This window comes from Hesperophylax consimilis, chromosome 9 (genome assembly GCF_061612785.1).
Source record: "Hesperophylax consimilis isolate HC1 chromosome 9, BYU_Hcon_1.0, whole genome shotgun sequence".
Taxonomy (NCBI): Eukaryota; Metazoa; Arthropoda; class Insecta; order Trichoptera; family Limnephilidae; genus Hesperophylax; species Hesperophylax consimilis.
In genome coordinates, this window is record NC_142844.1 from 1,544,592 (window position 1) to 1,562,258 (window position 17,667).

Below are 17,667 nucleotides of genomic sequence, written 5' to 3' on the forward strand. Positions count from 1 at the left end.
ACACCTACTATTTATACCCATGGCTGCAGTTGATTTGCAAACATAACAATCCGCGAGTAACCCTCTCTCCGCGGTGTCTGAATGAGATGAATGTTTAACTAGAATTTAATAGAATAACCTAGTTCAGTTGCACCGCGGCGCGTGTCGTGTGGCGAGACGCGTTATTGGGTTAGAGGTCGACGGTTCAGAAGAAACAAGGTACAGTATTACGGGTCTAGAACGAACAAGCAGAGATTAGCCGGGCTAGAATGAATAAGGAGTAACTGGGGCTGCTGTGGACTGAGAAAAATGCAATACTAGTGCACATTAAAACGGCAATACAATATTGTAATATTATTTGTGGATATTTTTATACAGTGCCATTGATTAATTAAATCCGCACAGAGGGTGTTGTAGAATTTAGCATTTTTCTAATGAAATTTGTCACTGTCCCGATGTGCCAGTTTCCAGCATTGGAATAAATGGCAGTTCATTCCAAGAATGTAGATTATATTCCAAGAATGTAGCCTTCTGTCTTCAAACTTTGCAACATTCATGCGGTATTAATACAGGTATGTAGATAATATGGTTTTTTATATAAAGGTAAATTATTCAATTTGTTGTCTAAAATAAACTATCAAGGGATATTATAATATGGTAGGATTTATAATTTTATGTGTTAGCTAAAGAGCGCAGACTTTATTTGTAAAGATTAACATAAGAAATTTAAACTCAAGAAAAACACATTTCAAATGTAGAATTCGTTAAAAATTCTTCGTGGTAAAAAAAATAAGTATGAATTATAGAAATTTATGCAAATTACATCTGTTGTTTATAATAATTAGGCACCTTATTGATTTATTAAAATTAATTCCAATTTTGAAAGTCATACTTAAATTTAAAGCAAATCAGAGTTCTTGAGTTAAATGACCAGAGTTACGATAAGATAAAAAAAATATATAAATATATTCATTTTAATCAAATGTCACGGAAAGTTAATAATTTTAGTGATCTTGTGGAATTAAAGCGAAATGAACACATTAACTAATGATATTGACATTGGTTTGAGCGATTCGTCATTAATGGCATGTCTCACTAAACACAGTCTTTGTTCTATTTTGATTGTAAGAGCCGGTCGATAACGTTTCAAAAATATTTGTAATAAATACTTGTAATGCTCAGGATGAGACGGGCTAGAAAGAGCAAGTAGTGACTAATTGGGGCTAGAAAGAACAAGCATGGAATAGACGGAGCTATAAGAGACTGCAGAAGCAGCCACTAGTGAACATGAACACACAGGAAGCGAAAAATACTCCCGAGGATAAACGAAGCCGTTATACTCTTTACTTGCTTCATAATAGAGCCCTAGGAAGTTATCTGTTGGCGTTGGATAGTACGAACTTTAAACGATAGCCGGGAACTAATCAGTGGCGGTTCGTGACTTTTGAGTGTGATAGAGCGCTACGTTTGAAAAATTCGACTTTATTGGTGTTGTTTTAGTCGGTTCCATGATAACTCAACACAGTGACAATTCAACACACATTTAAAAAGTGATATAAAGTCATTAAAAACGATGAAAAAAAAAATAAACCTAACAAAACCTAACCTAACCTACTTAACCCGGTTAAAAAAGTATTTGTTTCATCACTTTCGATGACTTTATATAACTTTTTAAAGATGTGATCAATTATCATTTTGATGATTTATCCGGTCACCGTTTTAGTCCGAAACGATTTTTTTTCGAATATTAGATTTATGTATGATGATTTTCAGGAAATTTCAGTTTCGCCGTGCGCTAATGAATTTAAAAAAAAAGAATTAAAAAAAAAACAACGCCGTTTTCAGCTACAACAACATCAGTAATGCATTTTTTTGTAATATTAGCATTCTAGTACACCCATAAGTCACGAGCCGCCACTGCAACTAATACAAATGCAGGCGCTGGTAGATGGGAATGATATCCTTTGACAGCACAGTATTTTAGTTAACAACATAAAATTCGGTTGATACAGCGATTTAATGCAAAATTTAAAAACCTTACATCCCTACTCAATGTACAATCATTACATATGAGTGGGTGAAGGATGTCTAAGTTTCGACATTATTAATTTGAGCTGGGATGTAAGGTTTTAAATTTTGTATCACATAGCTGTATCAACAAATTTTATGTTGTTACAAAAATGATTTTATTTTTATTATTTAATAATTAATGTGTTCATCTTTTCTTTAAATTTTTGAAACACGATTTTTAAAGTTGTCTCTGATTTGTCAACAAAAATTTATAATTAAATCATTAAGAAAATTGACATTATTTGGTTTTGAAAGGCAATGATCCTGAGGCATATGTATGAATAGTATAAAAAAGTCGCTATCCGTGTCTGTTTGTGCGCTCACTTCTTCTAAACTACGCGACAAATTTTTATATGGTTTTCAGTATCACTTAGAGAATTTATTTCGAAAGGTTTACATATATAATACATGCATATTATATTTATAGAAAGTAGAGAAAATTCGATGTTTTATAAACAAATCGTAAAAATATGTTTTCGGGCACTACATTGCTAACACTGGCTAAAACTTATGAGATACTTCAAAATAATGTACTAAGGAACTGTACATCTTAAAAAGGACTACAGAAAAATACAACATGGTATATTTCATGGTATACCTCCTAAAGGTAACCCCCAGCAACAACGAGTACACGTCAGCTAGTATTTTCTAAACACTTTCAGTTTCACAAATTCTAGAATAATAATTATAATATACCATGATTTTTTACGGGTCAGCGCTAACAGCTAGTATATAATATTGGTATGTACAATTCGTGAGCTTATTATAATTCTTGTTTTCAATTCATTTATTATTTATTATTTTTATTATTATCCACACACTTCCTTCCTTTTATAACAATCTCAGGCGATACTACGTAATGATATTTTATGGACATACGTAATAGGTACTACAACTATGTAATAACTAAAAATATCTAATTCTATCTAATTGTACTGTGTATGTCTTAACAAATAAATAAATAAATAAATGTAGTTTAGTGGAAATTTCAAAACTCCGTAGCTGAAAATGACACTGATATGGAAATGATGAAAAATTACGGACAGAAAAATCATACTAATTTAATGACGCCAAAGCTCACCGTTAGAGAGTTTCAGTAGGATATTAGGATATACAAACAGATGTTCCGATATTTATTGATGGCAAGAAAGCATTAAAAAACTTAAGAACCATTGGTCAAATATCGGTTAATATAATAATTAAAATGATGCTAAAAAGTAATTATACGATTATTGAAGAACTAATCGACAAAACAAATATACTAAAGCTTTTTCGCTTTTTAATCTTTTAGTACTAACAAACAATTATTATTTAAAATAGGACTTATCAACCATCGGTTATGACTTACGCGTAACGAAGGCTTTATTACGAATGTGTAAATTTGGCCATAATGAAATTTAATCAGTCGAATTTACACAGGATTATTAAGAGCGCGACTCGTGGAAATATGGGTTTTATTCATATTATTTATCACCCCATTTGGAGTAAAAACGACATTTGACTTTCATACGAAACGAACGTTTGCTAAAAAAATAGTCCAATTATTTGGTTCATTCTGAGATAGATTCCGCACCAACAAGAGATAAGTCGTAATTAGATAATAAAACATACATAACTTTAAAACTTATATTCCTTTCCCTTTTGAAATTAATATTTTCATTATTATGGTTCTAATTCTATTTATGATACTATATTTATATAAATTACTAGCTATGCTACACGAATTCCCCCGAAATATAAAAGTAATTTAGTGACTAATATAATTATGATTTGACGGTAAAAATATATATTTTTAAGGTCCGTGACAGCACAAAATTTAAAAGCTGTTAGGACCATAACCTTTACCCACAGATATTATAAAACACCATATACTCTCGAATGATGAGCTCTAGTAGTGAAATTAGCAAAGTTTTTTATTCGTTTCGAAATGAACATGTCCCTTTGAACTGAACAGGGGACACGTCATTTTAATGCGAAGCTCAGTGCTAAATCATCATTTTGGATTAATCTTTACTACGAATTTGTTTACATTATGAATACCAAAACATGTGAAATGAATTAATTGAAGATTTAACTATCGTTTCCTTTACGTAGACTTACAATAAAATTGTTAATTGCATTGTAAAAAGTTGGGGCGTAACTACTAAAAGAAACAACTTAAAAATTATTTTTTTTAGCTAACTTTATTTGTGACTGTTTGTTTCCCTTGATTAACTTTTTTCTTTCTTCTAAAATTATTGACAAAAGAAATTAAAACCACTTTTGCGCTTGAAATCGAGCTTTTCTGGACGTTTGCCCAGCGAATTTTATGCATATTACTTATTTTCGTAGCGATATAAGGCATAATAAGAGTAAATACATTTGTGGCTTCCTCGTGAAATAAGACTAGATATACTATGTAATATAAATATATTTTACAAAAGCTCAGTAAGAAAAAAAAAATATATATAAGCTTTCGGGCGAAATCAGGTGGTAAAACTTGTTTCATATATCTATATAAACGGTTAGTACAGATTGATCAACATGTTATATTTCCTTACCTTTATGTAGTCAGGGTCCGGCTTGGGCGAATCAACATTGTTGTTGACGCTCATGTTGATGCCACTGAAACAAACAAATTCACCAAGTTAGAACGGGCTCTATACTTTAAATGATATAATTTATTTAGTCGAGGAATGTGTACAAATGATTAGTATATCTGTAATAAACAATTAAGTGATTATGAAATTAATTAATTATACACAATGTACGCACAAACAAGAGAGAAAGAAAACAGATTTGGACGGTAAAGCCAAAGCTGTTTGCAGCAACAACATCAATAATTTAATGTTTCACATAAATTAATTGCTCTCCACAAATACCCTTGGGTTTCTTCTTTCACTTCATAAATGATAATGATTTGAGTGACAAGTAAAACATATTTTAAATACATTTTTAGACTACGTCCCTTTGCTAACTTATTAAGAGTCTCTTTAAATTATTCGTAATCAGGTTAAAAACGGCATTGCAGGCCATTTCTTGATAAACTTTTAGTAAATTCTTCATATATCGATACACTTGTTCATGCACCTCCTTCTTAAGGATTACATTGATTTTCTATAAAACTTTTAGTAAAAGAGGAATGTATTATCACGAAATCGGAACACGTGTTAATCAAAATCGTAAAAATCGCATTTGTTCTTTAAATATTATGATGGCAAATGGAGGTGCATGAACACGTGTTTCTAAATATGAAGAATTTACTAAAAGTTTATCAAGAAATGGCCTGCAATCCCGTCTTTAACTGGAATTCAATATTACACATTATTAAGCACATTGGAAAAATAAAATAATTACAAACCACGTTTTATAACATACATCTGAAATCATGCCAAAATACTGAGAAAAACGAATATTACTAATTTATTAAGAATTTCCACAAATTATTAGTAATTCCGGTTAAAAAAGGAATTGCGGCTCTACGAATGAATTAACAGGTTAGCTGATACAATTTTTGTAAATTACGAATATATTATCGTGATGTCAAAAAAGTGTAAATCTATATATTTTTGCATTACAAGGAATAATAAGGCAAATCGATAAAACATTTAAAAATTGATGTTTTATTAATAAAGCCTGTTATATTATCGATAGGGCCAAAATCGCTTTCCCTCCGCGCACGTCGAAACAAACAAACAGAGCTTGAATATAATATTGCTTGTATAATATGTACTTTAACCCGAGAAAACTTTACTACATAGTTGTGTGCGAAGAATGTATTGGACTTAGTATGGATCATACCGCTTTTCATCCACATTATAATGATATCGGATTATTGGCTTACCGCCGCAAGTAACGTGGAAACAAAAGCCTTGTAAGGGTACTCCACCGCAGTAAGGGTAGTTTGTATAAGTCATACTATCTTCATACAAAGTTTCGTCAGACAAATCGTCTTTAATCTCCCCGGTCTTTGATGGCTTCTAAATACGTACTGTGGTAGGGAAGCCACCTAATATTTCGACCAGCAACGGAAGACTCGTCAAAAGATCAATGTATTAATATCCAGGAGTTATCGACATAGTAAAAATACTGCGTTTCTTTTTCTTTATTGCCCATAAAAGGCATTACTTTGTTTCGTCACTCTTTTGGTCGAATATGAACCAGGCTTACCGCAGGAAGGTAAAACTATTTACTATGTCCTAATGAACTTTGTAAAGCCTTCTTTCAACTTTGTGTTGTTTGTAGGGGAGATTATAATTAACATTTTTAATCCTTTATAATATTTAAAAAGCTGTGAAAGTTTCAATGGTTGACCTTTAGTTTTGATACAGTTGCGTGTGGCATTTCTTGGCGTTCAGATTTAAATGAAAACTTCAGCGGAAATTATGTTTAAATGATAAAAAAATTAAATTTGATATTTGGAGATTCTAAAAACAAGCAAAAAGATTAAAATAATTATTCGAACTACATAAAGAATCACATAATATACACCAATCAAGTAGTTGAAGGCACACCACACTAACTACCAAATTATTCTAAAAGTATTATGATTTCAGAGATTCCATCGAATAAACAGCACAAAATCTGAAATACAGTTTTGCTAAAAGATATATTTAAAAAACTATTTTATAAATTATAAATACTCGGTTCTTATAATAAGGTAGGTATTTATCTTAGGTTTTACAGAAATTAAAATATATACACGTGATGATATCAAGTTGCATTTTTTTGGCAGTTTTTAGTTTTTTTTTAATCGCGGATTTCGTAATACTTTTAAAAAATTTTGGTCGCTAGTGCGGAGCGCCGTTGGGATAGGTTGGGTTGACAAAAGGTGGAAAAATTCCCAACAAATGGAAAATGTAAAAAAACACAAAAAATATATATTGAATAATGATTTACCAAAAATAAGAACACGTGTCGAAAAGAAAGGCCGAATTTACGGTATTATAATTTAGTAGGTTGGATTTCAAGCACGCCAACTTGCGACATGAGTTATCAAGCCAGGGAATGTAGGTACACTTGAAATGTTTCCAATTCTAACAATATACGCAGGTATATTCCTATAAAAAGGGGATATCTCTCTTTTAGATGTGATTATCCAGAAAATTGCTTACGATATTAAAAGTGACTAGTTCATTGAAAAAAAATCATATAAATCATTGGTAAAGCACATTTTTTTGGCTTCATTTGAGGTACTTTCATGACGTCATTGGAAGTAATTTGCTGTAGAATAAATAACCTGCAGGGGTGGTGAGTGATTGTGTTGTACATTATCCTCCATTAAACGAAAGATAATTGTGTGTAAGTTTGATATCAAAGTGTAAATGTTGAAACTTACTAGCACTGCAAACATTGCTCGTCGTAATCATCTACATCTTCTTGTATTTTGTTTAAAAACGGCATATATCCTACGGCGTGCATTTCAACAGGTCTTCTGATTCTCCTTATCTATGAATACTTATCACAAACACCTTATCACCAAGATAAATATCTCCACGTATAGAATACAAATACACTCCGAAAGTTAAAAAAAATGGAATCAATGTACGCAGACAAAGTACACTATGATAAAACGTATAGACGTAACATTGAGTACGTTTAACATGCAAACATATTATGATGAATAAATAAAACAAATAAAATATACTAAATCTTCATTAATAAAATGATTAACGAATCGATTCGTTACGGGGTATGTATGGCACGGACAGAAGTGCAACGCGACTGCGGCATTACGGGCGGTGAAGGTGGGCACGAATAACTAACCGCCGCGATAATACTAATATTATTGGTGCAAGATTCGTTGTCACTTAACTTATCTGTCTCGGTATTGACAGGATCACGGTGGGATTACTATTTAATAACCGCCGATAAGACATGAGGTTACCTGCAGAGTGAAGGAATGCGAACATATCACTTTTTATTGTGATATCTAGTACCTACAACGTAATTTGAAACTTGTCGGCAAGAATTAAAAGAATTTGACTACCAACATCATGTTGTTCAGGGAATCTTTACGTTGGATGTTTTAAATACGATTTTAAATTATTTTATCTTGTCGTTAACTGTGTTGTAACCCCATTGATGTAATTATAGCTCTATGTTGTAATCTATCTTTCTGATGCTAGTCGTTTATGAAGAAGAACCCGAGGAACTTTTGTCGTATGCCTAAATGTTGCACAATACAATAATGATCAAAACATATATGATTGCACGAACGAAATAATACACCAGAAATCTATCTATATAAATAAAAATGTAAATGTTCGTTTGTTCAAAATCTTAAATCTCCAAAAGTTCTTCACCAATTTTGTTTGAAATTTTAATTACAAATGGTTGAGATAAATTCTAACTGATTTCTAATCTCTAATTAGTATAAAATAAAGTCGCTACCAGCGTCCGTCTGTTTGTGCGCTTAGTTCTTCTAAACTACGCAACGGATTTTGATAGAGTTTTCACTATTATTTAGAAAGTTTCTTCCGGAAGGTATATATATGTAATACATGCATATTAAATTTATTTCTTCAGCCTGCGTATGTTTGTGCTCGCAAAACTCGAAAAATAGTTGACCAATATCTCTGAAAATTCTATGTTTGTTGTTTGAGTGTTTAGAGATGTTTAAATGGTAGAAGTTGGGGACGCCTGAGCAATACTCAACGCAATATCTCTGCACCGTAATGAGACACGGAGTCGAATTGAAGCCGATGTAATGTAGTTTTTAACAGTAACATTGTAACATACAGTAGTGAATGGTGGAAGAAGTCAGAGGCGCCCGACAAAGACATTAACAATAGCGAAGAATTGCGGGGGACTAGTATTATAAAAATGTCACCTGTTACAGATAAAAATATTATTTATGTCGCTATCTATATTTTGCCTATCTCATGAATACGGTGGAAATGTCTAGATATAATTTGGACTGACTGATGTTTATCAGACGCCTTTAACAGAGGCAGGGCTTAATGATAAATATTAAAGTGTTTTCCATAACAATTTAAACACAACAAATACGTAGTTAAAACCAAAATGCGCTACTGATTAAACTATAAAAGTTAACCGTGACTCCAGAATGAGCGAGCGGAAGAAAGTTGGTTAGCATCTCGCGAAAACCATTTAAAAAGGAGAGACGGAAAATTGCGGAGATATAAAAATATTTTCCTTTGCACAATGGGATTCAATGCGCGCTCTTCCTGTTTATTATACAAATTCCCGTCAGCAAATCCCCCTATATCGTCCCAAGTACACGTTTTGCAATTTCATCGAAATAACATTTTTCCGGACACACAGAGTACAAGTCCTCAAACGGAAATCGAGAAAAAAGCAGGCGGAATAGTTTTTTAAACCAGTCACCATGGCGACGTCTTCTGCAACGGCATTATATATTATTTAAGTCGGGAGAGACCAACGATTTTGTTATTATGATTCCACTCAAATATGGACAGAGTCAATAACACGATCTTAGATTGGAATGGGAAACCGTAAACGTATCGAAATTGCCAAATGGAGATCTTTTTTTTTACATATTACCGGATACCGTTTCAGGAAGAAGCTTCCCTGAAGACTTCCTCGGGGTAGTATTGCGTTTCGAAATGAATATATTCGGACACATTTACATGCCTTTAGTGAGATCTGTGCTCCTGTGAGGGGAGATAGTGGGGCTAACGTTACGTGGGGGTGGGGTGGGTGGGGTGGGTGGGGTGGGTTGGGTGGATAGGGAGCTTGCGGAGGGGGAGAAACTCTTCTGAAAAGGGTTTATCGGATGCGCTAGGTAGTTGATTCTGAGAAAGGTAAGCATTAATGTTTTCAAATGAATTTATTATTCTACGTAATTTGAGGTAATATATTTTTATTATTTCCGGTTGGAAACAAGATACCCTTATACGTTCTAGAATTTGAATTTGTAAGAAGCTTTATTTCAAAGGCTAATAAAATAATATTCCTCTCTGCATATAACTAAATATTCTTATTCGTACGTTTTGAAATATGTCAAAAAACTATCGTGGCAATTGTTGCAGTTACTTATTAAGTCATGGTGCTTGAAAGAGAGAGTACGAAAACAGTGTGCAATAAAGTTGTGAACGATGAATACTTGGAGCCGGTGGATGAATTTTCATATTTGGGAAGTATGTTCACGAGAGATGGGAAGGCTGATAGAGATGTAGAAAGAAGAGGAAACGAAGGACTGAATGAAGGATGAAAGAAGACTGAATGTTGCAGAAATGAGAAAACCCTGTGTGGTAAACCCATCTACGATCGTGTGAGAAATATGGATATCCGCAAACAATGCAAGATTGATGTAGGCGTAATAAGTAAGATTAAGAAAGGGACCGTTAGATGGTTGGAGCATGTAGAGCAAATGAACGACGAAAGATGTATGGAGAATACATAATAATGACACAAATGTGAATGGTAGAAACATTGAAATAAAGGCCACATAGAAACGTAAAAAGCTGATAATAATTTAACGATTTTTATAAAATACTCAAATGTAGCAAGTTAAGAAGCACTCACCCACAGAGTCGGTAGATTTTATTTTTCTTGCTTTCAAAAGGTGTATTTCGTGTAAAGGGTAACTGCCCTCTCCCCGCAATGGCCAAAGCAAGAGCTTGAATGGGACGTGTAAATGTTTGGGAGGCCAATGGCCGATACTTTTATAGTCGATGGTAAAATCTATTTCTGATATTCCACCCTCCCCTGTCTCTAAAGGCTACTAAAGGAACAGTAAAAAGCAACGTATATACAATACAAGATTTCATTACTTCATATTGGTAGAATAACACACAATTTGACACACTCAAAATAATATTCGATAATATTTTGGATAAATAAATAAAATAAGTGGTTTTATGAACAGTGTTATATTCACAAATCAATTATTTATATAATATACAGTAGAAAAATAAATTCGTGCTTTATGAATCAGATTTAAACATGCAAAAAATACACTAATATTTAATAAAAAAGTAGATTTTTTTTAGAACTTTACAAATCGTTTAAGTTTTGGCCTCGTTTTACATTTTCACATGCACCTAATTATATTAACTTAAATATAAATACATTCGAATAAACTGTAATTATAAAGTACAAACCTACCATACTTAAAAGCAAATAATCCTGTTTATAATTGATACAACATACTTATGTAATAATATAATGGCGAGGTACGGTAGAAGTAGGGTAATGGGTGGTATCTCAGGTGATTGGGTACTCACTCTGTGGGGCTGGGGGGCGCCTGGAGGAGGCGGTTGGCGTTGGTGTCCAGGGGAGCCCCGGGGGAGATCTTGCCGGCCAGGGCGTCCAGCGAGTGCAGCATGGCGGGGGGCGCGGGGCGCGCGGGGCGAGGCGCGCGGGGGCGGCACGGCCCGAGGGCGGAGCGCAGCAGGAGGCCTAGCGCCGCCGCCGCTCCTAGGGGAGCCCCCGCCTTCAGCGACACGCCCGAGCCCGAGCCCCCGACGCTGTACCTCCGCAGTGGATCCTCCACCGTTACGTTTATGTCTCTCAGCTTGAAGAATCGCTATCTCGCACTGATCGAGTCCTCGGCGCTTTGAGCTATCTGCTTTGAGTCTATCGGAACACCTTTGGCCTAGCACACTTGATGAATGGTATCGCGGCACTTATCGTCAGCGGGCAACTGAGTGAGGAATGTTTTCGGAGAGCACCTAAGCCGTGTGTCCCCTAGGGGGCCTGCGGGCCTGCGGGGACAGGGGGGGCTCAGCCGCCCACCCCCGCCCCCGCCCCCGCACCCGTTCCCGCTCGCATGACCATCTGCCGCCCTGCGTTGGTATCTTATCAGCGATTCGTTTATCTTCCCCGTGTACACTGGCTGATAGCGTCAAGCTAGATACTAGCTAGCCTTACATCCATACGATCACGGCCTGTTTCATCACATTTCGTTTTGATAACACTCACTTTGATTTCACTTTTCTAAATACACTTCTTCTTTAAATGTTCATTATTCATGAAATTCTGATCATTTTAACAGTGTTTTTATCCTGAAAATATAAAAATTGTTACTTTGCTATGGGATTTGGTCGCTGATAACGCACGCCCAATGGTGACGTTAAAACCATGACGCAAACTTCTCGAGAAATTCCCCCGGGTACCGTAAGAAACAACAACCTGTCAGTCCTAGTCGGTGGAACGCGTCCTTTATCAGTCACTTTAGCGGATAATACAAGATACTGAAGATAAGGATCGCTAGTAGAAGAATATACGTAAAAATATTCAGCTTTTTAGGTTGTATCCACATTCATCCATTCCCGCTTACATAAGCCTAATTTTGTCAAAAGACGATTGCATGGTAAACACAGAACATACAGCCATAATATAATAATTAGTTAGAAGATATCGCACCAGTTTTTTTGTTTATTTTGGGGATGGTATCAGCTTTTACCGTGTTTAATTATGATACAGAATGATAAGTGCCTAAACATTTAATGGCTTCATAACAGTCAAACTTTCTAATGTGGGTAGTGTGTAAAATTACGTACCACATTTAAAATTATTTACATTGTGCTTTCATTCAATTTGTTTTAAAGTTAATTACAATTATATTTCTTTACTAAGTTTATTGTTGTGAGTTGCAAAGATGAAAATGTAGTTTTGAATCAATTGATTACAAACAAATAATTCGATGTAAAATATTAAATTTATGTTTTTAAGAAGCCTGTAGAAAGACACACGTAACTGTCCGTATAATTATGTACTTAGTTATTAAGTATGAGGCAGCTACTGTTAAAAGGTGTGTATAGTCATTAGTTTTTTTTGTATTTAGAAGCCATAAGACAAAACAGAATATCACCACTTATGCAGGAAAGTGACATTTTAACTGTTCTTTAAACTCTATGCAACTAACTCCTTTGCAACTGTAGTTAAAATTACAGGAAAAATAATCAGATGGTTTAAAGTAATGATTATCATGAAAGTTGTTTTAGATTATCAACACCAATGTTTTAAATTTAGCTTAATTTATTTTTAAAGTAAAATTCATAATTTTTAATTTTTAAAATTTATTTATTTAAACGCCCATCGGGCTTGTACATAATTATTTGATATTAATGAAAGATAGGCCTTAGATTATTTGAAAAAGAGCTGTGCAGACATATTATGTATTCAGGTTAGCACGTAAGGAAGAGTAGCAGATCCTTCAAAATTTGATATTTTATTTAAAGAACAAATCTTTTCTTAACAAACGGATTGCAATACTTAGAGCACAAGCGTCAGGTAGGTACGCTGTCCTTGTTCTACCGGTATTACAATGGAAAATGCTCCGAGAAACTAGCATCATTGATCCCTTTGGCATCGGTGGATAGTCGGGAAACAGGCCAAACGCGCGCCCAACGTCTGTACACGGTTGAAATTTGTCACATAAGAACGGATCACTTCTACGACTCGTTCTTAAGTTTACGATTTGCCGGCCGCTGTGATAATAACTTGTCTAGAAGAGACCCATGTTTACTCCTTCCTCTCCTCAAAAAGACCCTCCACACAGTATTCCCAAATATGACAAAGGCCCCGAAGGATTATTTTTCTTTTTCTAAAATAAAATAGTTTTCGCTACAATGGCTTCAGAACCTAAATCACAGAAACACATCGCTTTACATCTCATTAAACTAAATGATCTATTAACTTCTGAAGATAAACAAACATTAATTTAATTTCACATAATCGCGGCAATCATCGCTGTTGACGCTGTAAAAATAAGTTTTTATCTTTCCTTAGTTGAATTCAGTAAACTACGACGGCTACTCATCGGCTTGCCTTTCGGTGCCGGGAACCATTTTGCGGGACTTTGAGAATAATTAATGGCGGGGAAAATATCATCACACCCCTCTGCCCGCCGCCGCGCCAATTAAGCTGGGGATGATTTAAGAAAAGCGGAGATGTGAGATAGGACCTCTGAAATATTCACTCCCGCTTGGAAACTCGAAACAGGAAAGTCCGCCCACAACCTCCTGAGCTTAAGAAGGGTCATTATTAAAAAATCTTACAGATAAAATCAGATGACGAGAAAATTTGTTCGAGGATGGTGACAACACAGTATTTACGGTTAAATAGATGGAATTAGTACTTCTCAAAAAAATAACAAACTGCTCGCTGAAAATAATATTATGTATGCATTTTTCTATGCTCGACGACTTTGGAAAATTGGAACGAAACAAAATAAACCTCATTTTTACACATTAACAAAGTCAAAATCATATATTTTTTATTCAAATTATTACATGGAGATAATGATCCTGTTAAAAATGTGACAACTTGCCTGATAAAATATTAGTCATTCAGAATATAACAATAACACGTGTTCTTTTCCCAATAAATATCATGACGGAATGCAACAATATCAGAATGTCAATATCAATATCAGTGTTTGTATAAACACGTGTTCCGCCGTCCTCATAAAACATTCGCTTTTGACTGATGCTTTGCTAGACACCCTTTCAATTCATTCGCTATTGGCCTGCAGTCCCATTTTTAACAGGTAAACGAATAATTTAACCAAATTTTTAGTAAATGAACAGTATTTCATATAGTTTTCTTTATGTAGTACTATTATCTTAGACCCAGCTTCGCACAACTTTCAATTATTCTTTTCATCACATGGTCTATATACATGATAATTTGACAATTAAAGTAAATTTTAAAGCTAAATTGCTCAAGCTGGAAATAGCGTTGCAATATACAAACAATTTCTCTGATCTAGAAATTCCAGACAGGAACGCCAGAACCCATCGTTCGAGAGTTTTTGGTGCTGGAGAAAACATTTGTGCTTTATCGTAACGATTCTATATGTACCTATTCTACACGCATTTAAATATTACTGTAGATTCACATACGTCGTAAATAACTTTAATACTATGTAACCATTCAAACAAATAATGTTTTCAACAGAAGATAAGACAATTAAGCAAAGTTTTGAAGATTAAATTTAAAAAAAAAACTAATAAAACGTTAGTAATATTAATCCACCAATAACGTTCTGACAGATGATTGTTTTCGACAGAATATAAGTATTACATTTGAATAGATACGGCTTAACATTTATTAAACCATTTTTGGAGTGTTCGGCAAACACAGAGTGAATAATTACTGGCCTTATCGGGCGGCTTTTATCTCCCCATAAACCTTAGGTGGCTGGCACCTACTTGTGTATTATTAATAAATGAGCTCGCGGTTAGTGCAGGGGTAGTTAAGCCGGGTTCGCGGGGTGCAGTGCGCCACTCGCCGCCAGGGGAGACTTGTTAAAGCTGCCTTATTTTCGTTTAATTTATTATACGTTCACCAAGTATCCTTAAGAAATTAATATGGATTCTGTAGGTCAGGAATGAGTGAGAATTCACATTCTCTGTAAGTAGGTTCTTAGCCGTTTAGTTTAGTAAAAAATGGTTGTTTATTATTCTTACTTTTTAGACGTTTAGTTTATTTATTTTTCTTAGCTCTGAGTAGTTTAGTTTATTAATTATTCTTACTTTATTTAGTTGTGTGTTTTATTAATTATAAATTAAAAAATCTAACGTAAAAAAGATACAATGTAAATCAACAGTAAACAAAAAAATTGGTAAAATTTTATTTTTTAATTTACATATAAATACTAGGGTATTATAAACTAACCGTTACCACACACTTATCCTAGTATATCTGCAAGAGCACAATATAGACCTCATGCCTCTGTTCTGAATTATTTCCATTCTTTTACGTTTATTATTCATACTTTTTAGTGGTTTGGTTTATTTACTATTCTTACTTTGTATTAGTTTAGTTTATTAATTATTATTACTTAAAAGAAGTTTAGTTTATTTATTATTCTTACTTTTTAGTCGTTTCTAGTTTATGTACCTATTTTTCAGAAAGAGAGTTTCAGTTCAGTTTAGTGCCGATAAATTAGTGTTTATTGAAATATTAATTTTACATTTTTATAGAAAAACAGTAATATTAGTAGTAATTGATTTTCATTTTCATTTTAAGATAAATAAATAAAGTATTTTGTGTGTAAAAAAAGAAGAAAAAGAGTATATATTTAAATATAAAATCCCTATACATCAAACACTTATCTTCATACTACAAATTCAAACATACGAAAAAAAACATTTTTGAATCAACCTATAACACAAGATATTCCAACCAATCCAACTATACTATTCCAACAACAAGAACCTCAATGGCGCAGTCACAATTTAATTTTCTTGCTCCTAAAATCTTCAACAATTTACCAATAGAAATAAAGTCAATTGCCAAATATGACAGTTTCAGGAAGGCGCTTGGGGATTTCTTGATGATTGAGTGGGATAGTGTCGGTAACTTGCTTCTCGTACTAAGATAGAGGTGTATATATTGTTTACATGTGTGAGGAATAAGATAAATGTATGTAAGTATATGTATGTTGTGTAAATGTATGTATATGCATATATACATATATGTATGTATATATACTTGCGTGTGCATGTGTATGTATGTATGTACATATGTGTACTACTTTATATATTTGTGTATTTTTTATAGAAAACTTTGTGAGTTATTGAAAACATTTTTTTACCAATTTTCAAATTTTTTTTATAATTCTTCCAAAATATGTTTACACTAGACTTAAATTCAAACTAACCATTCCTCCATTGGGCACCATGAAACAGGCAGCTGCCTAGTATGGTGTTCTAATGTATCTTCTCTAAATAAATTTATTAATCATGTAACATGTACTTATAAATAAAAATAAATAAAATATACGGCCAAAAAGACGACGATCAGATAATTATATAAAAACTTTAAGTGGAAATGCAAGACAGCGCCATTAGCAATGCATTAAGAATAAAAGATTCTACAACATTTCATAAGGTCTTCAAATGAATTTTGGATGAAATTGATAAAACATAATTTTTTCTTGAAAGAACAACTTTACTTATTTTTCATTGAAAAATGCCAACTTCCTGATAAAATATTAGTCATTCAGAATATATCGAGACCACGTGTTCTTTTGAATAAAAAAAAAATATCATGACGGAATGAGACAATTTCAGTATTTGTATAAACACGTGTTCCGCCGTCCTCATAGAACATTCGCTTTTGACTGAAAATTTGTTAGGAACTCTTTCAATTCTTTCGTGACTGGCCTACAATCTCGTTTTTCACAGGAATACGAAAAAATTGAAGAGATTTTTAAATAAATTAGCAATATTCTTCGTGTATGTAGGGGAGTTGCAGTACCTACGCAAACATAACGGGAAGATAATATCCAATTAGTTTGTTTGAATGTGAAGTGATACCACAGTAAGATTATTATCTTACCCTTCATATTAATAATCGGCAGGATACCCATAGGACAAGCAAAGCACTTATTTGATGAAATTGTCTAGGATAAGCTCAAATTAATGGAAATACACAAACCCTTTGAGGGGATAATCTCATCACTTCATAAGAGGATTGCGTATTTCGGATGAATACGAGTTTTCGACTGGTTCAGATCATCAAGCGACATCTATTATCAGGCCCTAAAAGTTCCTGGGTACAACGTTAAAACCTGGGTATTACTGCCAACGGGTTTTGATCGTTTTGGGGAGATGCTCTCGTTTCATTATGAGATCCACATAAGGATAAGAACAAAAGGAATTCAAATAAATTTACAGAAAAAGGAAAACCACACACAAT

The 17,667-nt window shown here is 33.6% G+C and overlaps 1 protein-coding gene across 8 annotated transcripts in view; it reads right to left on the minus strand.

Annotated features, from left to right (window-relative positions):
- LOC149420780 (CUGBP Elav-like family member 2) overlaps positions 1-17,667 on the minus strand; it is an 864,914-nt gene that overhangs the window by 106,530 nt on the left and 740,717 nt on the right. For 4 of the 8 annotated variants that reach the window (XM_089635534.1, XM_089635532.1, XM_089635533.1 and 1 more), the window contains one exon: positions 4,590-4,653. In XM_089635534.1, the coding sequence (XP_089491660.1) occupies positions 4,590-4,653 (64 nt within the window). Of the gene's footprint in view, positions 1-4,589; positions 4,654-7,366; positions 7,530-11,240; positions 11,375-17,667 lie in introns of those variants that run through there. The other 4 variants (XM_089635529.1, XM_089635528.1, XM_089635526.1 and 1 more) reach the window with 2 other exon arrangements.